This window comes from Eubalaena glacialis, chromosome 4 (assembly GCF_028564815.1).
Source record: "Eubalaena glacialis isolate mEubGla1 chromosome 4, mEubGla1.1.hap2.+ XY, whole genome shotgun sequence".
In the NCBI taxonomy this organism is placed as follows: Eukaryota; Metazoa; Chordata; class Mammalia; order Artiodactyla; family Balaenidae; genus Eubalaena; species Eubalaena glacialis.
The window spans coordinates 126,461,999-126,488,713 of record NC_083719.1 but is presented as its reverse complement, the minus strand read 5'-3'; the positions used below and the strand labels follow the sequence as shown (position 1 = coordinate 126,488,713).

At 43.8% G+C, this 26,715-nt stretch overlaps 1 protein-coding gene and 1 long non-coding RNA gene across 11 annotated transcripts in view; one reads left to right on the top strand and one right to left on the bottom strand.

The window, feature by feature from the left end:
* AFAP1L1 (actin filament associated protein 1 like 1) overlaps nt 1-10,406 on the bottom strand; it is a 71,891-nt gene extending 61,485 nt beyond the window's left edge. For all 10 annotated transcript variants that reach the window (XR_009700841.1, XM_061189816.1, XM_061189818.1 and 7 more), the window contains exon 1: nt 10,298-10,406. Coding sequence is in view for 9 of the 10 variants with exons in the window: in XM_061189816.1 (XP_061045799.1) it covers nt 10,298-10,313 (16 nt within the window). In the remaining variant the exon portion in view is untranslated. The remainder of the gene's footprint in view (nt 1-10,297) is intronic.
* The window catches only part of LOC133091027 (uncharacterized), a 62,911-nt gene continuing 38,467 nt past the window's right edge, over nt 2,272-26,715 (top strand). Inside the window, exons 1-4 of the long non-coding RNA XR_009700842.1 lie at nt 2,272-2,351; nt 3,201-3,367; nt 7,480-7,596; nt 20,515-20,644. This is a non-coding gene — a long non-coding RNA (uncharacterized LOC133091027). The remainder of the gene's footprint in view (nt 2,352-3,200; nt 3,368-7,479; nt 7,597-20,514; nt 20,645-26,715) is intronic.

Below are 26,715 nucleotides of genomic sequence, written 5' to 3'. Positions count from 1 at the left end.
TATACTCTTGTATGATCTAAGGACAGTGCTTCATTCCTCAGCCTGGACACACCCTCAGAATCCTTCTCACCACAGTGCTCCAGGCAGACACTCCCAGACTCACTGCAGTTTAATCCAGGGGTTGGCAAGCTTTTTGTGTAAAGGACCAGATAGTAGCTATTTTAGGCTTTTCAGGCCACATGTGGGCGGGGCCTCTGTTGCAAATACTCAATCTGCTCTTATAGCAAGAAAGCAGCCATAGACAATACATAATGAATGCCCATGGCTGTGTGCCAATAACACTTTATTTAAAAAAAGACGTGGCGCACTGGATTTGGTCTGCCAGCTGAGGTGTGCTGATACCTGTGCTATAATAAATACTTCAGCCTGACAGGTGAAGAAATTGAAGCCCAAGGAGGGGATTCAAGGAACTGGGTTTGGTTGGAACCCCCGTCCCCCGGACAGCGAGCATGCTTCCACCACTCCACACTGCTCACTTAGCCATGACCCTTACCCTGATTTGGATTGCGGGCATCTGAGATTACATGGTTGAGGGAATGGTGCCTGGAAAAGACACGTGCCCCACTTCTCCCTCTCAGGATATCAGTTTTCTCCTAGGTTCTTAGAGGGCTATAAAAAGCCCCTGAGCTTGCCTCCTGTGGGACGTGCTGTCGGTAAATTCCCCAGAGCTGGAATGACTGCAATGTGGTGCCACATTCTGCCCCCTCTGCAGCCCGACAGCTGTGCAGGGGGAAGAATCAGGCCTGGCAGGCTCTGCCTCTCCACCCCCACTTGGGGTGTGGCTGGGATTCCCCGATTGGAATTTTAGATGGAGGACAAACCCTGCCTGGGCCCTCCTGGGGCAGGCTCTTTGCCAGTTCCAGGAGGATGAGTGTTTCTTGAATTCTTAGCACCAAAACTCCAAGGGCAACAGTGGGAAGAGTATAAAGGGTAAGAAACAAAAATCTCACACTAGCTGCCTGGCCATACCATTCATTGATGGAGGGCGTCTATCCTGGAATTGTTTAGATCCCCTTTCCCTCCCATGCTTCCCACCTTGAAATCTTTACCTAGTAAGTCCTTGTGGCTTATCTGGCAAGTCCTTCACATAATTGACCTGGGAATGCCCCTCTCCACTGGAGAAGCAGTGGAGAGCAATGGTAAAGAATTTATGTTTGGAGGTGGGCAGGGCTGGGTAAATAAATTGACCTTTCTAAGCCTCAGTTTCTTCATCTGTAAAATGGGGATATTTTTAAAAATACATATACAACACATTTTAAAGTAGGTGCTGAAAATAAACTACAGTAAATAAACTTAAAATGCATCAGATGGCAAAGTCATGATGAACATTCCCATCGAATTCTGTTGGGAGGTGGTGGCGGTGAGACTGCAGGGCTCAGGGAAGATAAATATCACAAATGTATCCAAAGCTTCAAATTACCTATGCATTCACACACTGACATGGGCCACAAACATGCCTTCTCAAGAACTGTACTTATTAGTCTACCACAGAACCAGATTTTGCCATAAACTATAAAATTTTTAATACAAAGTTGTATTTACATCTTTATAATTGATATACATGCCCTAGCCGTGATTTTAGAAAATAAAAGCTGCACTCTGTACAGACACTGTCCACTCACAACTGCTGGCAACATTTTTGGATGGAATTTCTCCCGCAGTAAAATTAATGGCATATTTTATGTACATGAAAGTCAAACTGCATCAACTTCATGATTGTTGAGAGAATTAAATGGCTCAATGTACATATGTAAACTGCCTGACTCATGGTGAGCGCTCAGTTGGCTATTATTAAACATCTTCTATGTGCTAGACACTGGAAATGAGATGTAGAGACAGTCTCAGAGCACAGGTTTCATATACACACAGAGGAGGCATTTAAGTTAGTACAATACAATCTTCTAAAAGCTGAGACTGAGGAGGGTGGTGCTAACCCAAAGTCAGTGGGAAGGTTGAGGGAGGATGTGGCAGGTAGTTTTCATGGAGGTGATGCTGAGTGGTCTCTTTCAGGGAGAGGGAATAGCAGAGTCATCTTTTTGAACCTCAGTTTTTACATCCAATGGGGAGAATGTCTCAGCTGACCCCTTCACAAGGCTTTTGCCAGAGTTAAGAAAAGAAGAGAAACTCAAGGCTGAAAGGGTTCCAGAGAAAGGATTTTAGTGGTCAGTTCTCTGTTTGAATATCCCTGCTATTACACAGGTTCCTTCTGACCCAGAGTGACCCCCCTGTGGACGACTGCCGAGTGAGAGCATGTATGATTACCAGAGGTTGCCCAAGCTCCAAAGGAAGCACTCCATGATCAACAACCCTGACACTACGTGGAAATGGACACGACTGATGAATGTGAAAAGGTTTCTAGAACTTAAAAAGCTTTATAAAAATGTATGTACTTATATTGCAGAAGTGAGTGGCTGAGCCAGCGCTAGGACGTGGGATTTCTGCTTCTGTGTCCAGATCCATTTCCCAGCTGGCCCTGTGTGCTGGCACATTTATTGGAGGTTTGTCTTCTCAGGCTAGAGTTTACAGACCCTGGGAGTCCATGGCAGAGGGCAGGGTGGGGTTAGGGAAGAAGCCCCGAGAAAAATACAGTGTGTCTCTGGAAGTCCACTGCACAAAGATTTTTTGGGGGTGTTTGTTCAGTTATGTTATAGACGATAATAGAAATTTGTTTGACTTTAGATAAAATGAGACATTTCAAGCTTTTGGAAGACACTTTGGGTAACAGACCCAAACCCTAGAGTTTCACCTGGTTGAAAAGTGTGAAAGGCAGTGCTAGAGCAAGTAATGGAATCAAGCAAGGTGTTTGAGCAAGGTCAAGGTTTATGATAAACCAGTGCACTAGAACAGTGAGCATATCAGACTCACCTGAAGCTTTGCAAGAAGTACACATTCCCAAACCTCACTCCAGACCCACTGATCAGACCTCTGGGGGTATAGTTTCAGTAGGCTCCCTAGGAGATGATTCTGGGCCCAGCTGGATTTGAGAACCACTGCTTTAGACAATAGAGAGTGGTCCTTAAGGGAGGCTGGACATGCAAGAGTAGAAACAGGAAGCTCCTATAGGAGATGACAGGATATAGGAGAAGAAGCCATCCAGGATACGTTTTTCAATAACAGAATTAGGGGCGTGATTGCAGAAAGGATGAAAGCAAAGGAAACGATGAATAATGACGAAGTCTGTGTTTCTGTCCCCAAAATAGGAATCGTTGAAATGGAAAATCCTGGAGCTGAAAGTGGCCGTATCCAACTCTACTCTGTGAATTTTGTATTTTTTCTTTTATTTATTCATCATCTCGACAGACATTTTTTGCGAATATACTACATGCAAAGCACTACATTAGGTGCTAGGAAAAGAACTGTGAACAAGGTAAGAAGGACCCTGCCCTCACAGAGCTCACATTAACAGCTAATTCATTCCCATAATTAATCATAACTGCAAAGATGGTAACCAATGAGACGTACAGAGTGCTAGGGTTACCTGTAATGGGGGATGTAGCTTGGGAGACAGGGAAAGATTGTCTTGAGGAAGTAATGTGTGAGCAGATCGCTAAGGATGAGCAGGAAGGAGTTAACCAGGTGAAGGTACAAAGGCCAGTGTGAGGAGAGCCCATAGTAAGAGATGGGCAGGGGCCCAAAGTCAGTTGGTGACAGGCAGGGTGGGTCCTTGAGGGCCACCACCAGGACCGTAGTCTATATCTTAAGAACAGTGAGAAACCATTAAAGAGTTTAAGTACGATCAGATCTACAGCTTTAAGTAACTGTCTTTAATTGCATCCTCTTCTTCCCAAATTCTACCCACAAGCATAGAAAATTCATAAGTCCCATTAAAAGCTATGATATATTACACATTTGAATAAAAGATGAATGCTTTAGGTTGAAGTATATACTCCTACAAGTCCTGTTCTCTGTAGTTTGCAAAAGGGTCATGCCTATGGAAACCTCTTGAATTGAGTGACAGTTGTTTTAACTTATATATTACTGTGATCCCCATAGGAGCCACTCTGGGGCTCCCTGATCTGTGGCCACTCAGCCTCTGCTTCATTATGTTCCTGGGCACCTTCTACTCTGTCATTGAATAGCTCTTTTCATTTGTACGCTTCTCCCAGATTGTGCCCCAATTGGTCTCTGTTTAACCTCTTGTATAGCCTTCTGGAGAGTCTTTCTATTACCTCTTCTACAGGACAGCTAGTTTGAGAACTGATCCCATGTACCCCCCTTCAAATTTAGTCTTATTCACAAACAGCCCCATTTCCTTCAATAGCTCCTCACGTGATTGTGTTGTTAACAGAAAAAGAGAAACAGGAAGGGTGATCTGATTTGGTGGTGAATAAGATGAGTTCAAAATTGGGTCACTTGGAGGTTGAGTTGACTTCCAAATGGAAACTTCCACAGGCAGGAGCCAGTGCAGGAGAGTGGAGCTCAACTCATGGCTGAAAATGGACATTAAGAGTAGACGTCATAATGGGGCTTGGTTGTCTACAGGTGTGAGTTTAGAGAGAGGGCTGAGGTGGTGGGGAGAAAGGGGCAAGAGCCATCAAAGAAGAAAAAGTGAGCTAGAGAAAAGATGGGAAATAACAGTTAGTAAGCACTTATCATGGGCCAGGCGCTGGGTGCTGGGCAAATATTACCACATTGCAGTCTCCCAGTTTTGGGTATCATTCTTCTTCCTTTGCAGACTAGCAGAATAAGACTTAGTTGGGTCACTTGCCTTAGAGCAAGAGGAGCCCAGAGGCTATGAGCACCTATAACAGTGGGATTGGAGGTGGGAGAAGGAGAGGCAGAAAAGGCTTCTGGCAGAGGGATGGAGCAGTGGTTAACCTAGGTTTATTTGATTGCAAAATCCATGCTTTCTCCATCTTTGCAAATAGGAGAATCCATTTAGTAAAGAGTAGAGGGTCAGAGCTACAGAGAAGCCCAGAAGATGGGACTGGGAAGGGTGAAAAATTAGACAAAATGGAAGCCGTTTGTGACCCTTAGATGTGGGCTTTCAGCAGAAGGTGTGACTGGAAGTGAGACTGCAGGGAGGGAAAGAAGTGTGTGGGAAGAAACAGGAAGCTGCAGTTTGTGTGTATGGTGGTGGGGTTTTATTTCTCTGTTCAACTGCAAGGTTTTTGTAGAAGGGTAAGAAGGGTATGAGAAGCTAATGGTATCCAAAATCAGGGTTGTTTTTCCGAACCAAAGATCAGAATGAAATAATGATAGGCTTTTGGCAGAGAGTGGGGAGGGAAGAACTTACTCGGCAGGGTACTCACCCGTGTGAGAAGTGGGGTTTGAAACTGATAGTTGAGGAAGAGGCAGAAAAAACCCTTTGTGGGACAAGGGAGTGGAAGTGATGTCTAGTGCCAGCAGAAGCCTCTTCAGGGAAGAGAGTAAAGTTAAATCCTATACATACACCCATTGCAGAGTGTGGCTAAAATCCAAGTAATTATATTTGATAAATGTAACATCTATCATCTACTGAATGTTTCCTAAGTGCTGCCTTACATGCATTACCTTTTCCCATGACACTCCAAATGAAATGAAACTGACATTCAGAGAAATTAAGTAATTTATCCAATTCATACAAGATGATACAGCTAGGAAGTCGTGGTCAAAGCCTAAATTTGTCCATTCTCTGAACGACTCAGCTCTACTGAGTCTCCAGGCTGACAAAGATGACCTTATGGAACATGTTTGGAGGGAAAACATGAATATGGGTGCGTGTTCCTTTTGGAAGAACAGTAATTGATAGGAGTAGAGAATGAACTCAGATGTCAGGGAAGAGGTATGGGAATTCACAGCCTTGGGGACAGAAGTTGGGCAATGAGTCATGAATGGGAGCTCGTCATAGGAATGGCTATGGGCTACTTGGCCAATGGAAGCCACAGATAGGGAAGATGTGGTTTTCCTAGTATAGATCTCAAAGCTGGTCCAACAAAGGCAAGACACGAGTAGGTTCTTCTAGCATCTCTTAAATAATAAAAATATCACTTAATGAAAAGCAGAGCTTCAGATTATGTCTTGAGTTGCCCAGGAGACAATATGATCTCCCAGAGAATATAATTCAGCAAAAGAAACTCCCATCTTGGGTTGAATGCAACTAGTTGAAAAAGAACTAGTTGTAAAGTAGAAAGGAAAGGAACTTTGGGGAAACTGATTGTTTCATATGAGCTAGGCATATCAGATACAACCTTGGACATCAAGAAGGTGTATTAAAAATTAGAGAAAATTTAGACGAAAGACTTTAAAGCAAAGATAACTCGGAAGACTAGAAAGTTCACAAAAGCAAAATTGTGAAGACACAACCATAGTCAGTAGGCAGGAATAAATAGAATAAATAAGAGAAAAAAGACACATTGGCCTTATGTATTAATATTTTATCAGTCACTCAGAAACGCCCATCAGATGGTTCAGTTATTGCACGTCAGAGATGGATTTCCGAGAGACAAACACGATGAAGGAGCTCCAAGGATACAGAAATCATGACACGGTCCCCGTCTTTGAGTTGTATACAAAATTGTCTAGCCCAGTTCTTAAAATGGAGTAGGGACTCAAAAAGTGTCCTCAGAGTCAGACCAGCTTGGGGCCAATAGAATTTTATTACGTTGAATCTGATTAATGAAAGACTGTAATTATTACAATAGCCAGCATTTATTGATTGGTTCTCATATGCTAGGCATTATTTGAAGTATTTTCCGTATACTTAATATTTATAACAACCCCAAGAAGTAGGCATCATCAGTATCCATATTTTATCCTCATTAGAGGATAAAGAGTTAAGTTACTGGTCCTGTAGAAGGTGGTGGCCATAATCATTAGTCTATAGTGAAGGTGTTACCTTCACCAATGGCTGATTCTCTTTGAATGATATTCATGAATTGGGAAGTCCTGCTGGAAGGAATTTCATTATAATGTAAGTGGTTTCTGTGTCTGTTACTATGTTATATGAATCCTGCTTTACTCATGGGAAGACACATATCCTGTTAGACTAGAAATCCTACTTCCCAGGTTTGTTTTCATTCTCAAGTCAGTTGACTTTGATGACGAGCTTCTATGCTGTAATTGCTACTGAAGATCTGAACGGTATAGTTGTGGCGTAATGGAGGTGCCTGGACCTGCAGCAGGAAGATTTGGTGTCCAAGCCCTACTCTAGGGCTTGGGCAGGTCACCTGCCACTATAGAGGCAGCCAGCAGCAAGCTTAAGATCAGGACTTTGGTTCAAACCCAGCTCTGTCTCTCACATGGCGAGTGACTGTATAAGTTAATGTCAGTGACCTAATCCTGCTGTTATGGACTGAATTGTGTTCCCCACCCCCCCAACCCATACATTGAAGCCCTAACCCCCAGTGTGACTGCATTTGGAGATAGGGCCTTTAAGGAGGTAATTAAGGTTAAATGAGGTCATAAAGGTGGGCCGTAATCTAATAGGACTGATGCCCTTCTAAGAAGAGGAAGAGACACCAGAGATCTCTCTCTTTTTCTCTCTCTCTCTGTGTACAGGGAAGAGGCCATGTGAGGACACAGTGAGAAGGCAGCCATATACAAGCCTGGAAGAGAGGCTTCACCAGAAATCAACCCAGATGGCACCTTGATCTTGGATTTCTAGCTTCCTGAACTGTAAGGATATAATTTATTGTTTGAGCCACCCAGCCTGTGGTATTTTGTTACGGCAGCCCTAGCTGACTAATACACTGCCAAGCCTGCTTTCCTGTGAGGTAGGGATTAATGATAGTACCTAGTCATAGCCCCATCCCATCGCTTTTTCCAAGAGAAACCATGTAAAAAGCTGAGCATGTTGCCTGGCACATGATAAGACCTTGATGATTTCAGTTGTTACTGTTACTAATAGTGAAGTGTGGTTTCCTTCCCTGGGCACGACAGTCTCACTCCCGACGTGGTCGGTATGGGGCTGAAATGAGACCTGTGCTTCTTAAAATTTCCCTGGCAACAGAAGAGAGTGCTCACACCCTCCTGGGGATATGGGCACAAGAAGGAATTTCCACTGGAATGATTTGTGAAGTCTCTCACATTTTATCTTAAAAACCCACACAGATTTTGCATCCTAGTTCATATATAGTTTTAATTCATACAGTGTTTGCAGTAGTTTCTCAGGGCAGACAGCTGAGGATCTAGACAGATGACCTGGTCCTGTGTGCCTCATCCACTTCACTCCGATTTGAGAAGGCCTTTGCAAGTCACAAAGAACTGTTCTGATGTGAGGATTTTGTGGTATGTATTTTTAAAAATCAGCATTACCATTAATCAACTTGGGGTACACTGTAAAGTGTGTTTCATATTACTAATGAACTACTTGAACCACTGTTAGTGAGCTCCTACTGTGTGCCAGGCATTGGTGTCAGCAGGGTGACCACTCAGATCCACTCCCAACCTTCCGGAAGCTTACATTCTGGCAGGGTAGGTCGACACTAAACACATAGTCGGATAACTGACTCTTAGAGTAATGGCACATCGTGACAAGGGCTATGAAGGAGAAGGAAAGTAGGCTAGGAAAGCCCGCAGCAGGGGAGAAGGTCAGAGACCTAGAGCATTCTGAGTACTAATAGATTCCTGGGAAGTCTGGCTTCCTAGGAAGAGTGGTCTGGAAGCAGCCTTCTTGAGTGAGGCATCAGTTATTAAGCATTTTAAACTGAGTGAGTTATGATCACTCATGGTCTGTCAAAGCTCCGGGTGGTCTGTTTTCCACAGCTCCAGGTAGGCTAGTTATGGGGATTTTGTACTGGGGACAGGGTGGTATTTGGCAACTTGTGGGGTGTGATGGGGTGAAGGGCAGTGCTCTTTGCTTTAAATGTACAATGTGGGAGGTGGGGATGGGGGCCTGAGGGATATTAGAGGTGCCTCTTCTCTCTTTTCTTTTTCCTCCCTGGCGAGTGCGTATGCTCTTTGCAGACTTGTCCAGGAGTCAGTTAACAGGTGAGAACTGCTTTACAGATCACAGCCTCGGTCCCCAAAGAGACAAACGGAAGCCCCCTCCATTTTTTCCTGCCCTTCCAGCTCCTAATAGAGGGTGGATGCAGCATTTTGTGTGTTGGAGATGGTGTGGGTGGGGAAGTTGTCCCCAGCACCTTGACCTGGAAGTCTGGGGTCCCCTGTAGCCCTCTGAACTCTGGCTTTACCCATACATAACAGGGGTGCAGGGAGGTTACCCCGACACCTGCTCTTCTTCTCATCCCTGCCCCCAGTGCCCTTCCTAATTGCTTCCACACCCCTGGCCACTCCTTTTTTTCCCCTTGGAGGCCTTCGCACAGCAAACAGGCAGATGGAGGAAGGGTGTAAGATTGTTGTAGGGAAGGGGAGGAATTTTCCATTAATAATAATAATAATAACAAGAATAATAATGCTTCTCATGTTGGCACAGCACTCGCCAGTTTACCAAGTGCATTCACACCTGTGATCTCCTTCGATTCCAGAGGTGGGAAGTTATGACACTGGTGTTCTGGTTGCCAGCCTTTGACACTGCCCCCATGTTCAAGCAGGCCACTTTTTTTACAGACATGAGCCCATTGAGGTGTCCAGGCCTTTACTTAAGCACAGGCCCCAATGAATGCCCCCCATAAATGCCCTCTCTTTGCTCCTGTCAATTGCAGTTTCAACAAGCCCCCACCATGTCTGTGAAACTTTATCAAATACTCTCCTCTCCTGAAAAAGAGTCCAAGCAAGAAGGGGTCTCAGAGACCATGTGGTCTAACCTCGTCACTAACCCAGAGAGAAAAAGGGTAGGTTAAGGTCACACAGCTTGTCAGGAACAGAGCCAGGGCTCGGACACCCATGTGCCTCCCACACGCACTCCTGCAGCTCCTCCTCCCCATACCCTGGGTAGCTGCACACTTCGGTCTCCTGGGGCTTCTCAGTGTGCGAACAGTAGGGGCTTCGCATGTCCGGTGGTTTTCAAAGAGTGTGACTCGTTAGCCCTATTTTACTTTCGGTGGGGGGGTGGGGTGGGGAGGTGGGATGGGGTCAGAGGAGCTCGCCGTCCTCAGGAATCCTGGGGGGGATTCTCTTATGAAGTTAAAACTCCAAGTGTATGAAAACGCTGGTTTCACAAACAGGAGGCGACTCAGCTCCGGGACAAGTCCCTAACAGACGAGACCCTAACAGACCCCTAGCTGCCCTGGCCCAGGAGGCACCTGTACCCACAGCGCCCGGCCTTCGACCACCCTACCCGCTCCACGCGGCCACGCGCCCACGCTCCTCGCCCCGGCCCCACCGCGCGTCTCTCCCTCGTCTTCTCTGGCCTCTAGATCGCTCCGTTCTCCCCTCCCCACCAAGCAACAAGTGTGGGCACCACTTTTCTTCTTACCGCGGCCTCGGTCCATGGCGCCGGCGATCGGTCGCGCGGAGCAGGGTGCGGTGCCTCCGGCGGGGCCGGCGGCTGCGGGCGTGCGGCGCTCTCCAGTCCCGCCCGCTGGAGCGCCCTCCGCGCGTCCCCTCCCCCGACAGGATGCTCGCCCAGCGCCCCCGCCCGCCCTCGCCTGCCCCTGCACGCTGCTCCCGGAATAGACCCGGAGCCCGCCTTGCCCCCTGGGCCGCCGGTGTCCCTTGTCCCGCACACGCTCCGCGCCATGCCCTGCCTTTCGTAAGTCCTCATGCCCCTCCGTGAGGGGCTAGAGGACCCACATCCCAGTTCACACGCTTTCTTTCGTACCCGCGCCCGTGCGTCCCACCCCCACCCAGACCAAAGCGTTGTTCAGCTCTGCTTGCATTCCGCTAGTGACGAGGGGCTTACTACTGCACTTCCCAGCCCGGTCCATTTTCAGATTGTACAGACTGTTAGAACCTGTTTTTCAACAATGGAATCAAAATCTCTTTCCCTGCCGCTGCCACCCATTTCCTGGCTTTTGGTTTATCTTCTCCATTAAACAGGTCTTTCCTGGGCACCTTCTAGTGCGAGACAGTGGACCAAACTCTATGCTGGTACAGTGTCAATAATGGTGTAAAAGAGGCGTGAAGTAATAAAGATCTTTAAAAAATAAAACCACCTAGGAAAAGGAGAGAAAGAGAGGATTGCTAAAAGGTGGGCAATGGCTTGGGACACATCCAACTTTCGAGGTTCCCTGTGCACTAAAACGTGAAGAATGCCAACACAGAGTGATAAAAATTGTGGAAATGAACACTTTTTTAGCATACAAATGCAGTGCAATGTTAAGTGTGCTCTTCCCCAAGTAATTACAGGATGTAGAAAAAATATTGCTATGGCCAGTGTGGTCAGGAATGGGATTTAAGTTTAAAGTTGTATGAAGAATGTCAACATCTTTCATCCTATTAGTGTGTCTCTGTGTAAGTAGGTCCAAACCGTTTATAGACAATATGAAATGTCTAAATTTAAGACCCTTCACAAAGTGAAGTCCAGGCCTAGTTCTCCTTCTAGACACTCCTTCTCCCCAAGATAGGCCAGGTCACAGTTTGAAGTTTTGGCTAGGCCACTCCTTTACTTAGAACATTCTGGCATTGGGACCATCTTGTGCAAAGGCACAAGGAAGGACTTGGGAAAAAGCATCCTGCGTTTTCCTGGCCTGGGACTATTTCCTCCATTGCTTTGATGGGCGAGTTGAAATTAGCCCTGGCTTCACCAGATTGCATCAGTAGTTTGTTTAGTATATCTGTGTATGAGCACAGAGGAAATATGGTGTAGTGAAAAAACAACGGGATTGGAGTCTGAAAACTTGTGTGTGAGCTCTTGCTCTTCTAATTACTAAGTGTACAACTTTAAGCCTATGAGGTTTGCTTGCTCATCTGTGCTGTGGGAAACCTCATACTGACCTCACAAGGCTGTTAGGAGGGCAAATGAAATGATGGTACAAACCCACTTTGTAAACCGTAAATAGCTGTGAGCCGTTATCGTTTGCCAATTCTTCTTTGTTCCTGCCCACTTTTCCAATTTGAAAAGGTCAGTTTAAATTCTAAAGCAGACAACCAACGATTTACAAGTGGGTTAACTTCTAAAAGTTCACTGTTTGAATTCTGAAACACTTGGAAACAAGGCTATAAATTGTATTCAGGTTTCCAGGCTAGCCCATTTATACTTTAAAAAGCATAATATTTCACTTGAAGTAAATTTTAAAAATATATAAAACGTAACTGTTGCAAGAACAGATGGAGGCTTAGAACTTTTAGAAACTTTAAGAAACTTTCAGACTCTGGATGTTTAGAAGAGAATTGGAACAGAAAAATCAAAAAAACTAAAGGGAATTTATATGCACCTATGGAAGAATTTGTGGAGTGGAATTAACTGGGCTGTGGTCTAGGAAAGATGTAAAAATGGGAGAACACAGTCTGTGCACAGTTTTCCTAAGGATTAACAAAAATAAGTCGCTCTGAAGGTGTAGTGGTTCTGGTTTAATAATTACCCATAATGCCCACTAGGTGGCACTGTTGACTAAATTGACTACAGCTTGGTTGCTGTTAGGAAACTGGGTGAGGTGGATGAGGAGGCTGTGGGTTTGGGACAAGGAATAACTATATATTTTTTCTGTACTTTTCCTTTATTTAGGCCTATAGTCACCATAAAAACTATCCCCACTTTTCATCAGTCCACTTAGGAACGTTTGTTGCATTCTGTGCCAATTTCTATTGGGAGAACTAATGCTAAGTAGAAATGGTCTCCATCCTTAAGGAACCTACAATCTAGTAGAGGAGATAAATATGTACAAAATAATTTAATTAAAAATTATTATGTGAAAAGTGCCAGAGGAGAGATAAAGTGCTCTTGGAATTCATTAAGACAAAGCAAGAATATCTTACTGATCATGGAGACAGTAATGGATGACAGACACTTGGGTGAGCCTGCAATGAGAAGATAACGTTACAGGCAACGAAAACAGTGAGAGCAAAGACATAGAGATAGAAAACTGCAGGATGTGTCTGTAAAGCAGTTTGGTCTGGCTAGATTGTAGGGTATCAGGTGGGAAGTGCTGGAATGAGAATGGGGATGGAAGTTGTGGATGCCAATGCCTGGTTTCTCCTCCCTTTTCCACTTCCCTGTATGAATGCAATTCTCTGGAAAGGATTTTTAGGATCTGCCTCGTATCTTCCCTTTTCTTATTGTTGTACTAAGTTTTCTAGGTTTGCCTGGTGCTTGTCTAAAGAAGTCTGTGCGGAGAGCTCCAGCTCTGTAAAAAGATATCAAATTTGGTCCCAGTGAACAATTCCAGGAAAAAAGCTTTCAGCTCCCACATGCTCCTAGTCTTGTGAAAACAAATGATACTCCCCAGTCTCATTCTTAGCTTATCAGGTGGAACTGGGAAGCCCTGGGAAAGAAAAATTTGGAGGCTAAATGTTCTTTGTCCCAGTGAGAGAAGCATACTTTAGCCTTCTAACCTGTCACTTTGCCTCCAGGTCTGCTTCCATAGTGGCTGCTACAGTGACCATTCCATGGTTCCAGTCAGATCCCCCTTAAAAGTACTTGATGGCTCTCCTTTGCCCTCAATGTAGAGTTCAAATTCCGTACTATAGTATTTGGGGTGCCTTCCTCACTAAGCTCCAACTCGCCATTCCTCAGAGCAGACAAGCAGTGATCTCAGGAGACCCTGGGAAGAGTAAGAAAAACCACCGATTGGGGGCTCAGATCTGGGTTCTTGAACTGACTCTGTTACTGTGTCACTCTCAGTTCTTCCATTGGGTCATCAATGTATAATTTCCTACTTAGGTCTCTCCGTACCTCTCCACGGCCCCCCAGATTGCAAGTACTGTGAGGGTGGGTGCTGTGTCTTACTTGTTGCGAGCTCCCTAGGGCCTAGCACAGTGCCCGGAACCTAGTAAGTGGTAGCAAGTATTGTGGGGTGAGTCAGTGAATAAATGCTCAAGGACTCACCAGGTTTCTATTAATGCAGGTATTTTTGGGGTGGTCTCCTTTATCCTCTATTATCTATTTGCAGAGGAAAATGAGATTGCAATGATGTGTTCTGGGAGCAATGCCTCTGTGTTTCCCAGCCCCACTGCCTGCTGCTGCGGACATGCAGCCCAACCCATGGGGCTTCTTCTTGGCTCAGGGCCCTGCTCCCAAACTCCTTTGTGCAGGGTGAGCCCCAGAGCCCCTTGCTCGAGTGTCTGCCCAATGCTGGTCGCTGGATGAAAACCTCTCTTGTTCCACTAAGCACAATGTCCCCATTATAGCCCCTATGCAGGGAAATGACACATGCCTGCTGGTCCACCCTGGGCCCCGGAAAGCAGATAGAGATCTGAGTGGCGGCTGCTGGGAGAAGGAGAGTTTCATGGCTGGATGAAAACCTCTCCTTTTGTTGCATCTTCAGGTTTCGGTTCCAAGGCACCAGGCTCCTACCTGTACCCAGGCCACAGGTTCACCTTCAGCTGTCACAGAGCCCGGAGCACTGTTGTGTCTGGAGGAAAAGGAGCTTTTATTCTTTTTTTTTTTTTTTTTTAATTAATTAATTAATTTATTTATTTTTGGCTGTGTTGGGTCTTCGTTTCTGTGCGAGGGCTTTCTCTAGTTGTGGCAAGCGGGGGCCACTCTTCATCGCGGTGCGGGGGCCACTCTTCATCGCGGTGCGCGGGCCTCTCACTGTCGCGGCCTCTCTTGTTGCGGAGCACAGGCTCCAGATGCGCAGGCTCAGTAGTTGTGGCTCCCGGGCCCAGTTGCTCCATGGCATGTGCGATCTTCCCAGACCAGGGCTCGAACCCATGTCCCCTGCATTGGCAGGCAGATTCTCAACCACTGCGCCACCAGGGAAGCCCGGAGCTTTTATTCTTGTGCCCCAATGCTGCACATCCCTTCCCCTCGGGTCCTTCCTCAAGAAAAGAGCACTCTTGGCTCCTTAAGTGAGGCTCACAGGCCGAAGTGCCCACAGGACCAGTCAGGGGAGGTCTGTGTGTGAGCCAACCACCTGGCAAAGCAGAGCACTCTTGTTCCAGCTGAAAGGCCAGGAGCCAGCAACTCAGGGAAGTGTGGCCAGGGGGAACGTGGGCCTGGAGTGGCCAGATCTTCAGACTTTTAAGGAGAACCCGGGAATCCAGATTTCAGCTTTTGATTTTAAAATGTTGGTAACTAAGTTCAACTGTTTTAAAACATTGCAGGGGCCAACTAAAATACCACTGTGGGCTTAAGCTGGCATACAGGCTACCCCTTTGGAACCCTGAGAAAAACTGTGGGTCCATGAAGACTTCTAGAGAGTCTGTCCAGCTGGGTGCCTCAACCTGGGGGCCAAGGTGATACCCAACCCTTAACACTGCAGCAGGGACTAACTCTCTTTTGAAAGGCTGTGCTGCATGCTCCCTGTTCATCTCTAGGCTGCAGGCTGACGCCAGGGTGCAGAGTCCAAAGTGAATTTCTTAAACCTGGAACTAGAAAAACTTTAGAGCTGAGAGGAGCCTGAGAGATTAGCCAGTCTGGTTGCTTCGTTTGTCCGATGAGGGAACTGAGGCCAAGAGAGGGGAAGAAAGCTTGCCTGAAATCACACAAGATCTTAGAGACAGAACTGGGAGTGGTGCCCAGGGCTCTCTTGATGTCAGGTTCTGCCATATACAGCTGTGAAACCTTGAATGAATTACTTATCAAGGGCTCAACCTTGAATGAATTACTTATCAAAGGCTCAATTTCCTCATCTGTAAAATGAGGATGAAAGTCGTACCCAGAGGATTAAGTGAGATCTGTAAAGTGCTTAGTACAAAAGTGCAAGTTATTGTAATCAAGTGGGTTTCCTCTGGAGACATTGTCAGATGCTTATGGAAATATTAAGGAACACTGAAATCTCAGCCGCACATCCAGGCTGCCCCCTGCAGGGAGTTTTGTGTAAACCAGACCATTGGAAATGTGATAGATTCTGCTAGCTTCCTCCTTCCCTGTAGGAACATCTGATACCCTTAGATACGAGGACTATGGAGCTTCTAGCTCCTGTTACCCACAGAGTCTGAGAACAGGTGGCATTTTGTAGGTATATTTTTTAAAATTAAATAGTGCTGTTATTTTGTCAGAAGGACAAATTGCTTGGGACAGTTTCTCCTGATCCAGGTGGGCAAGACCCTGTGTGCTAGGCAGTCCCATTTCTTTTGTATGACAATGAATTCTTTATCCACAAGAGAGCTTTGGGAGCAAAAAAGGCTTTTGGTCCAGGCCCTACAAGCACTTTCCATGACTGACCGAGGCACATTTTGACCCCTTCACATGTGCTCACTAGGCTTCCCTAGTGAGTCCCATGGCTCGTCGGTCGCTCTGGCGGGGGCAGATGCCTGCACTACTTAAACTGGGATCGTGTGATCTCCCTCACACAGAGAGCAAAGCTGACAATATTAATTCACTCTGGGGGCCAGTGTGTTTGTCACAGCTCCATTAGTGGCAAGTGACATAATCACAACTCAAACCAGCTAAAACCAAAAAGGGAATTTATTAGCTCGGAAGGTAACTGGGGATTTGAAGGGTGAAGTTGGATTTAAGGTAAGCTTAGATCCAGGAACACAGAGTGGTTGCTCCTTTCTTTCCATCTCCTGACTCCACCCTCCTCTGTTTAGTCTTCAGGTGGTGTCTCAATCTGTAGCAAAGAAGGCCACAAGGCTCCAGGCCTGCACACCTTTACTGGTGGAAATTAAGGTGAGAAAGGCTTGCCTCTCATCCTGTAGTTCCAGCACCGGCGCAGAGGGGGCACTGATTGGGTGAAGCACCTGATCTAAGAGTGGGGGAGATGCTGAGCAAACACACCTCCCCTGCAGCCAGGTGCTGTGCCTGAAGCACATCATTCAGTCCTTACCAGCTAATGAAATAAGTGCTGTTATTCCTGTTTTGCAAGTAATTTCATGTGGTGTATTAGTTTGCTAGGTTTGTTGTAACAAAATACCACAGACTGGACTTCCCTGGTGGTGCAGTGGTTAAGAATCTGCCTGCCAATGCAGGGGGCATGGGTTCGATCCCTGGTCCGGGAAGATCCCACATGCCGCGGAGCAACTAAGCCCGTGCACCACAACTACTGAGCCTGCGCTCTAGAGCCCGTGCTGTGCAACAAGAGAAGCCACCGCAATGAGAAGCCTGTGCACCTCAACGAAGGGTAGCCCCCGCTCGCCGCAACTAGAGAAAGCCTGTGCACAGCAACGAAGACCCAACGCAGCCAAAAGTAAAACCAAAAAAACCCCCCAAAACATATTAATACCACAGACTGGGTGGCTTAAACAATGGAAATTTATTTTCTCCTGGTTCTAGAGACTGGAAGTCCACAAGCCAGGTGTTAGCAGAGTTGGTTTCCTCTGAGGCTTCTGTCTTTGGCTTGCAGATGGTAGTCTTCCTGCTGCCTCATCACCTGGTCTTTCCTCTGTGCACCTACATCCCTGGCGTCTCTCCCTGTGTCCTACTCTCCTCTTCTTATAAGGATATCAGTCAAATTGGAATAGGGCTTATCCTCACAGCCTCATTTTTACTTATCACCTCTTTAAAGGCCCTGTCTCAAATACAGCCACATTCTGAGGAAATGGGGGTTAGGGCTTCAACATATGAATTTGGGGGGGACACAGTTTAGCCCATAACCCTCCCTAGTAAATGGTGAGGCTGAGATTTGTACTCAGAGAGGCTGAGTCTAGCCATGGTGCTGTCATGTTTCTGCCACAGCTCAGGGTAGTGCCCACATAGGCAAAGTCTTTACAACCCAGACCGGCAGCGGGAGGGATGGTATCCAATGAAAACCTTAGCAAACAGGAAGTCCCTGGTGGAATATGAGAGTTTTGGCTCCCTGGGGTGGCTGGGGCTAACCAGGCCCTGCCTGATTGTCAAAGTACTTGTGTTTTCTTTTCCCTGAAGCATCTTCAGATTGTTTTCCTTTAGCTTCCCGAAGACCAGTCCTCATGAAGAAAGTGAGGGAATACTCATCCTTACTCCCCTCCCACTTCTGTCAGAGGGAACAATATTTCCCAAAGTGTGGAATTCAGACTAGTGCTGAATATGTAAGATAAGTGTAGATGTGACTCAGGCCAACATATTTGAAGAGTTATGAATTTATTTGAATTTGCATTAAAAGCATAAAATCGGTCCTTATTTTATATTGATAAACAGAAGAGTCAGGAATGAGCGAATTGAAAGAAAAATATCACATAAATAGCATTAAGTAAATAAATAATCTGATGAAACTTGTGGAGGTGGTGTTTGAGTGACTGAAATTTGGGAAACACTAGGATAGTTTCCCCCCGAGGAGGAAACCCTTTTGGTCATGGGCATAGATGTCCACCTTACTTTTTTGACCTGATTTATCTATACACTTGGCCCTCATTTGCCCTGAGGACTAACCATGGGGGCGACTGCAGGCCTTTGGTGTCTCTGCCCGTGCCCCTGTGCCAGTCACATTGGAGGCCAGGTGAAGAGGCAAGTGGACGCTTGGGTGATAGTGAGACGCCAGCCCTTGTCGTCATGGCTTCTGGGTTTTATTTATTGAGAGTCTTGCTCTAGGGCTTCTGAATAGCTTGGCAGTGGCCCACAGCTCTGTATGTAAAAGCAGGTATTTATCACTGTGAGATCAAGAGTTTTGGCAACTTGAAGTCTGATGTGGAATGAAGTATTTAAAATTTAATTACACATGGGGCATTAACAGAGTTGGCATAACTCCGCAAACTCAATTCATAATCTCTGTGAATTTTAGCCGTGCTTTGTTACCCTTAAATTCCAAGCCCTTCTACTCCACATTTGGCTCTGTTCAGTGGCCAGCTGCAGCTGCTGACACCGTCCACAGCCAGACCCCATGTTTCCACACCAGGTGCCTCATGAGGACGAGCAGCTCTGGATGCAGGAGAGCTGGCTGCTTGTCCTGATCTGCTCAAATGCTCAGTGGGCCTGTTCTGTGGCTGCAAAATGCAACCATTGTATTGGCTTTAAGCTCTAACCTTCTATGATTTCTGTGGCCCCCCCAGGTTGTGTTCTGCCTTATTAACATAAGGTTGCCCTCCAGTGTCCAGAGAGGTCATGTGCACAGGGAAAGGGATCCCTTCTAGAACTTCAGAAAGTCAGACACAAAATGTTGTTATGTCTGTGCAAAAAAAGAAAGATGGTTTATAGCAGCAATTCTCAAGCTTCACTGTGTGTGTGAATCACCTGGGAGTCTTATTAAAATATGGGTTCAGATTGAGTAGGTTGAGAGGGGGCCTGAGATTCTACATTCCTCACAGGCTCCCTGGTGACTCCAGTGCTGCTGGTTGGGGACCACACTTTGAGTGGCTAGACTTAGAGCAATTCTCCCTGCTTCTGGTAGGTTAACAACCATAGTGCAAGCCAGACAGTCTCCACGAAGCCTGCATGAATAAGAGGTGTCCTCCCATTCCCTCTGCATGTTCTGGTCTCTGCCTGCCTTCCCACCTCTTATAATGTCACTCTCCCCTTCCTTTGCTTTGCCCCAGTGTATTTTAGTTCCTCAGGTACATCAAGCTTTTACTCATCTCAGTGCCTTTGCATACGCTGTTCTCTGTGCCCAGAATGCTCCCATCCCCACTTTTCCCTTGGTACTTTGTTGTCATCCTTCAGTAAGGGCATGAAGTGAGTTTCTTTCTGCTCCTCTTTTCTGGTGCCCTATTTGTGTCTCTGTGGCAGTTAACTTTGTGTGCCATCTCTTTTTCTGTTTACTTATTTACAATCTGTTTCCTCTTTTAGACCAGAGCTACACGAGAGCTCACACCTGCCTTGCACACAGTTGTATCCTCAGTGCTCCTGCTTCACAGCAGATGCTCAATAAGTAAATATTTGCTGGGCCTGTGTGTAGCCAGGGAGCAAGGGAACATTCTTGAGTTTACTTTTGCACATTTGAGCCACCTGTCTCAAGGGGCTGTGGTGGGGATGATACTTAGAAGAATCATAGAATGAAAGGTCAGGAAAGGAGCTCCTTTTAAGCCACATCTCATCATCAGAGATGTCAAAATGTGAAAAAAGTATATATCTTAGAATGGATGAAATAAAGTAAGTGTAACGTTTCTTAAACAGTTATGTCAAATTAGTTTTTGCAACATTAAATTAAACAAAGAACTTCATAGGACTTTTGGCAATGTGCTTGTGATTCTCTGAGGGGAGGGACAGTGGCTGTGGCCGAGACCCTGTGATTCACTTACCCAGTGGCCATTCCCTGTCTGCCCTGTTTCTCTTCTTTGCCAGTGGGGCACCTGCCTCCAACTATCAAGGCTGAAAATGCCAATTACTCAATTTCCCAACTGTTTTTGCAGCAAGGGCATGAGCCTATTCTGCAGTTCTGCCAGCAGAACCTGCAGAGAAGCCTACTGAGGACTTCTGGGAAGGTTTTTCTGCTTAAAAGAGACACTCAAAGGGAAATTTCTTTCCTGTTTTTCGATGTGATTGTGTGAGGACATGATGCCTGGAGCCACAGCAGGCTCTTGTAAACCTGAGGAGTCACACCTGAGAATGGTGGAGTGGAGCAATGCAAAGAACCTGGGCAAGGATGGAATGAAGAGGTGCCAAGAATCTGGGCTCCCGACAGCATCCCTGAGCTGCTGTTTCGACTAGCCCTGCATCTTGGACCTCTCTCTGGTTGTGGAAGATGATATATGTTCTCCTTGTTTAAGCCACTTTTAAGAGGCACTCTTTACTTGCAGCTGAAAGCATCCTGACTGATAAGAGTGGTTAAACTGGTTTCTTCAGTCAGTGAGGAGGGAATTGGCTCCTGGCTTCACCACAGGAATTATATGTCCTCTTCAAAGCTGCTTCCTCCTCTGTGAGATGCAGGTAAGAAGAATGGCTACCTCTTGGGTTGTTATAGAGGCTTAAACGAGATGATGGGTGGAAAGTCCTCAGCACAGAACTTGGCACATTGTTGGTACTTAATAATGAGGAGCTGTTATTATTATTTTAAAATTGAAGTATAGTTGGTTTACAATTTTGTGTTAGTTTCGGGTATACAGCAAAGTGATTCAGTTACATATATATGTATTATTTTTTATTCAGATTATTTTTCATTATAGGTTATTACAAGATATTGAATATTGTTCCCTGTGTCATACAGTAAATCTTTGTTGCTTATCTATTTTGTATAGAATAGTGTGTGTCTGTTAATCCCAAACTCCTAATTTATCCTTCCCCCGACTCCCTTTCCGTTTTGGTAACCATAAGCTTGTTTTTTATGTCTGTGAATCTGTTTCTGATTTGCAAACAGATTCATTTGTATTATTTTCTATATTCCATATATAAGTGATATCATATAATATTTGCTTTCTCTGTCTGACTTCACTTACTGTGATATTCTCTAGGTCCATCCATGTTGCTGCAAATGGGCAATATTTCATTCTTTTTAATAACTGAGTAATATTCCATTGTATATATATATACCACATCTTCTTTATCCATTCATCTGTTGATGGACATTTAAGTTGCTTCCACGTCTTGACTATTGTTAATAGTGCTGCAGTGAACATTGGGGTGCATGTATCTTTTCGAATTAAGAGTTAGGGTTTTCTGTTTTTTGCTTGTATGCCCAGAAGTGGGATTGCTGGATCATACGGTAGCTCTATTTTTAATTTTTTTTTTCTATTTTTAGTTTTTTAAGGAACCTTCATACTGTTCTCCATAGTGACTGTACCAATTTACATTCCCACCAACAGCGAAGGAGGGTTCCCTTTTTTCCACACCCTGTCCAACATTTATTATTTACAGAAGTTTAAAAAAAATTTTTTTTTAAAATTTATTCATTTATTTTGGCCACACCATGTGGCGTGCAGGATCCTAGTTCCTCGACCAGGGATTGAACCTGCGCCCCCTGCAGTGGAAGTTCAGAGTCCTAACCACTGAACCGCCAGGGAAGTCCTATTTGCAGACTTTTTGATGATAGCCATCCTGACCTGTGTAAGGTGATACCTCATTGTGGTTTTTATTTGCATTTTTCTAATAATTAGCAATGTTGAGCATCCTTTCATGTGCCTGTTGGCCGTCTTTATGTCTTCTTTGGAGAAATGTCTATTTAGGTCTTCTGCCTGTCTTTTGATTGAGTTGTTTGTTTTTTTGATATTGAATTGTATGAGCTGTTTGTATATTTTGGAAAATAACCCCTTGTTGGTTGCATCATTTGCAAATATTTTCTCCCATTCCATAAGGTTGTCTTTTTGTTTTGTGGAAAAGCTTTTAAGCTTGATTAGGTCCCATTTGTTTATTTTTGCTTTTATTTCTTTTCCTTTGGGTGATTGATCTAAGAAAATATTCTGTGATTTATGTCAGAGAATGTATTGCCTGTGTTCTCTTCTAGGAATTTTATGATGTCATGTCTTATATTTAAGTCTTTAAACCATTTTGAGTTTATTTTTGTATATGGCTTGAGGAAGTGTTCTAATTTCATTGATTTACATGAGGCTGTCCAGCTTTCCCAACACCACTTGATGAAGAGACTTTTTCCCATTTTATATTCTTGCCTCCTTTGTCAGAGATTAATTGACTGTAGGTGTGTAGGTTTATTTCTGGGCTCTCTAGTCTGTTCCGTTGATCTGTATGTCTGTTTTTGTACCAATACCACACTGCTTTGATTACGGGAGCTTTGTAGTATTGTCTGAAGTCTGGGAGGGTTATGCCTCCTACTTGTTTTTTGTTTTTTTCCTCAGGATTGCTTTGGCAATTCTGGGTCTTTTATGGTTCCATATAAATTTTGGGATTATTTGTTATGGTTCCGTGAAAAATGTCATGGGTAATTTGATAGGGATCACATTAAACCTGTAGTTTGCTTTAGGTAGTATTGCCATTTTAACAATATTAATTCTTCCCATCCAAGAGCATGGGATATCTTTCCATCTCTTTGAATCATCTTCAATTTCCTTTAACAGTGTTTTATCTTTTAAAATATATTTTACAACTTTATTGAAGTATAATTAACACATAATAAGCAGCACATATTTCAAATGTACTATTTGATGAATTTTGATATATGAATACACCCATGAAATCATCAACCCCCAAAGTTCCTCTTCCCGCTTTGTAAAGTAATCCTCTCTATTCCCCACTCCCATCCCCAAGCAATCCTGATCTGCTTTTTCTTTAATTGAAGTATAGTTGGTTTACAGTGTTGTGTTAATTTCTGCTACACAGCAAAGTGACTCAGTTATATGGTTTACCCCAGGATATTGGATATAGTTCCCTGTGCTATACAGTAGGACCTTGTTGTTAATCCATTCTGTATGTAATAGTTTGCATCTACTAACCCCAAACTCCCAGTCTATCCCTCCCCTACCTTCCTCCCCGTTGGCAACCACAGATCTGTTCTCTATGTCTGTGAGTCTGTTTCTGTTTTTTTACATACGTTCATTTGTGCCATATTTTAGATTCCATATGTAAGTGATATCATGTGGTATTTGTCTTTCTCTTTCTGACTTATTTCACTTAGTATGATAATCTCTGGTTGCATCCATGTTGCTGTAAATGGTATTATTTCATTCTTTTTTATGGCTGAGTAGTATTCCATTGTATATATGTACCACATCTTCTTTATCCATTCACCTGTCAATGGACATTTAGGTTGTTTCCATGTTTTGGCTGTTGTGAACAGTGCTGCTATGAACATAGGGGTGCATGTATGTTTTTGAATTATATTTTTGTCTGGGTATATTCCCAGGAGTGGGATTGCTGGATCATATGGTAATTCTATTTTTAGTTTTCTGAGAAGCCTCCATACTGTTTTCCATAGTGGCTGTACCAATTTACATTCCCACCAACAGTGTAGGAGGTTTCCCTTTTCTCCACACCCTCTTCAGCATTTATTTGTAGACTTTTTAATGATGGCCATTCTGATCGGTGTGAGGTGGTACCTCACTGTAGTTTTGATTTGCATTTCTCTGATAGTGATGTTGAGCATCTTTTCATGTGCCTGTTGGCCATCTGTATGTCTTCTTTGGAAAAATGTCTATTTAGGTCTTCTGCTCACTTAAAAAATAATTAATTAATTAATTTTTGGCTGGGTTGACTCTTCATTGCTGCGCGTGGGCTTTCTCTAGTTGCGGCGAGTGGGGGCTACTCTTCGTTGTGGTGTGCGGGCTTCTCGCTGCGGTGGCTTCTCTTGTTGCCGAGCACAGGCTCTAGGCACGCAGGCATTAGTAGTTGTGGCATGAGGGCTCAGTAGTTGTGGCTTGCCGGCTCTAGAGCTCAGGCTCAGTAGTTGCGGTGCATGGGCTTAGTTGCTCCACAGCATGTGGGATCTTCCCGGACCAGGGCTCCAACCTGCGTCCCCTGCATTAGCAGGCGGATTCTTAACCACTGCTCCACCAGGGAAGCCCTTTCTGCCCATTTTTTGATTGGGTTATTTTGTTTTTGTTTTTGTTGAGTTGTATGAGCTGTTTGTATATTTTGGAGATTAAGCCCTTGTCAGCCACATCATTTGCAAATATTTTCTCCCATTCCATAGCTTGTCTTTTTGTTTTGTTTCTGGTTTCCTTTGCTGTGCAAAAGCTTGTAAGTTTGATTAGGTCCCATTTGTTTATTTTTGTTTCTGTTTCTATTGCCTTGGGAGACAGACCTAAGAAAACATAGGTATGATTTATGTCAGAGAATGTTTTGCCTGTGCTCTCTTCTAGGAATTTTATGGTGTCATGTCTTATGTTTTAAGTCTTTAAGCCATTTTGAGTTTATTTTTGTGCATGGTGTGTGGCTGTGTTCTAATTTCATTGATTTACATGCAGCTGTCCAACTTTCCTAGCACCACTTGCTGAAGAGACTTTTTCCCATTTTATATTCTTGCTTCCTTTGTCGAAGATTAATTGACCGTAGGTGTGTGGGTTTATTTCTGGGCTCTCTAGTCTGTTCCATTGATCCGTATGTCTGTTTTTGTGCCAGTACCACACTGTTTCGATTACAGGAACTTTGTAGTATTGTCTAAAGTCTGGGAGGGTTATGCCTTCTGCTTTTTTTCTTCCCTCAGGATTGCTTTCACAATTATGGGTCTTATATAGTTCCATATAAATTTCAGGGTTGTTATAGTTCTGTGAAAAATGTCATGAGTAATTTGATACAGATCACATTAAATCTGTAGATTGCTTTGGACAGTATTGCCATTTTAAAAATACTAATTCTTCTAATCCAAGAGCATGGCATGTCTTTCCATTTCTTTGAGTCATCTTTAATTTCCTTTATTAATGTTTTATAGTTCTCAGTGTATAAGTCTTTCACCCCCTTGGTCAGGTTTATTCCTAGGTACTTTCTTTGGTGTGATTTTAAAAGATATGGGTTTTTTGTTTTTTTTTTTTACATTCCCTTTCTGATATTTCATTGTTAGTGTAAAGAAATGCAGCCCATTTCTGAGTGTTAATCTTGTATCCTGATACTTTGCTTAATTCATTTATCAGTTCTAGTAGTTTTTGTGTGGAGTCTTTAGGGTTTTCTATATATAGTATCATATCATCTGCATATAGTGACAATTTTACCTTTTTCCTTCCAATTTGGATACATTTTATTTCTTTTTTTTGTCTGATTGCTGTTGCTAGGACTTCCAATACTGTGTCAAATAGAAGTGGTGAGAGTGGGCATCCTTATCTTGATCCAGAATTTAGCTTTTCACCATTGAGTATTATGTTGGCTGTGGGTTTGTCATAAATGGCTTTTATTATGTCAAGATATGTTCCCTCTATACCCACTTTGCTAAGAGTTTTTATCATGAATGGATGCTGAATTTTATCAAATGCTTTCTCTGCATCTATTGAGATGATCATGTGGTTTTTGTTTTTTCTTTTGTTAATGTGGTGTATCACAGTGGTTGAACCATCCTTGTGAACTTGGGATGAAACCCACTTGGTTGTGGTGTATGATCTTTTTTATGTGTTGTTGGAGTTGGTTTGCTAATATTTTGTTGAGAATTTTTGCATCTACATTCATCAAAGATATTGGCCTGTAATTTTCTTTTTTGGTGATATCTTTGTCTGGTTTTGATATCAGGGTGATGGTGGCTTCATAGGACGTCTTTGGGAGTGTTCCCTCCTCTTCAATCTTTCGGAAGGATTTGAGAAGGATTGGTATAAGTTCTTTGTATGTTTGGTAGAATTTGCCTGTGAAGCCATCTGTTCCTGGACTTTTGTTTGTAGGGAGTTTTTTGTTTTTTTAAAATTTTATTACAGATTCTATTTCACTTCTAGTGATCGGTTTATTCAAATTATCTATTTCTTGATTCAATTTTGGTGGACTGTATGTTTCTAGAATGTTGTCCACTTCTTCTAGGTTGTCAAATTTGTTGGCATATAATTGTTCATATTATAGTATTCTTTTATGGTTTTTTGCACTTATGTGGTATTGAGATTTCTCCTTTTTCATTTCTTATTTTGTTTATTTGGGTTCTCTTTTCTTCTTGGTGAGCCTGACCAGAGGTTTGTCAATTTTGTTTACCCTTTCAAAGAACCAGCTCTTGGTTTTATTGACTTTTTTTCTATTTTTTAAATCTCTATTTTATTTATTTCCTCTCTGAGCTTTATTATGTCCTTCCTTCTGCTGACTTTAGATTTTGTTTGTCCTTCTTTTTCTAATTCTTTTAGGAGGTAGGTTAGGTTGTTTATTCGAGACTTTTCTTGTTTTTTGAGGAAGGCCTGTATCACTATGAACTTCCCTCTAAGATCTGCTCTTGCTGAATCCCATAGATTTTGTATGGCTGTGTTTTCATTGTAATTTGTCTCAAGGTATTTTTTATTTTCCTTTGTGATTTCCTTGTCGACCCATTGGTTTTTTAGTAGCATGTTCTTTAGTCTCCATGTAATCTTTTTTTTTTTTTTCTCATTTCTTTTCCTGTGGTTGATTTCTACTTTCATGCCGTTGTGGTCAGAGAATATGCTTGAAATAACTTCTGT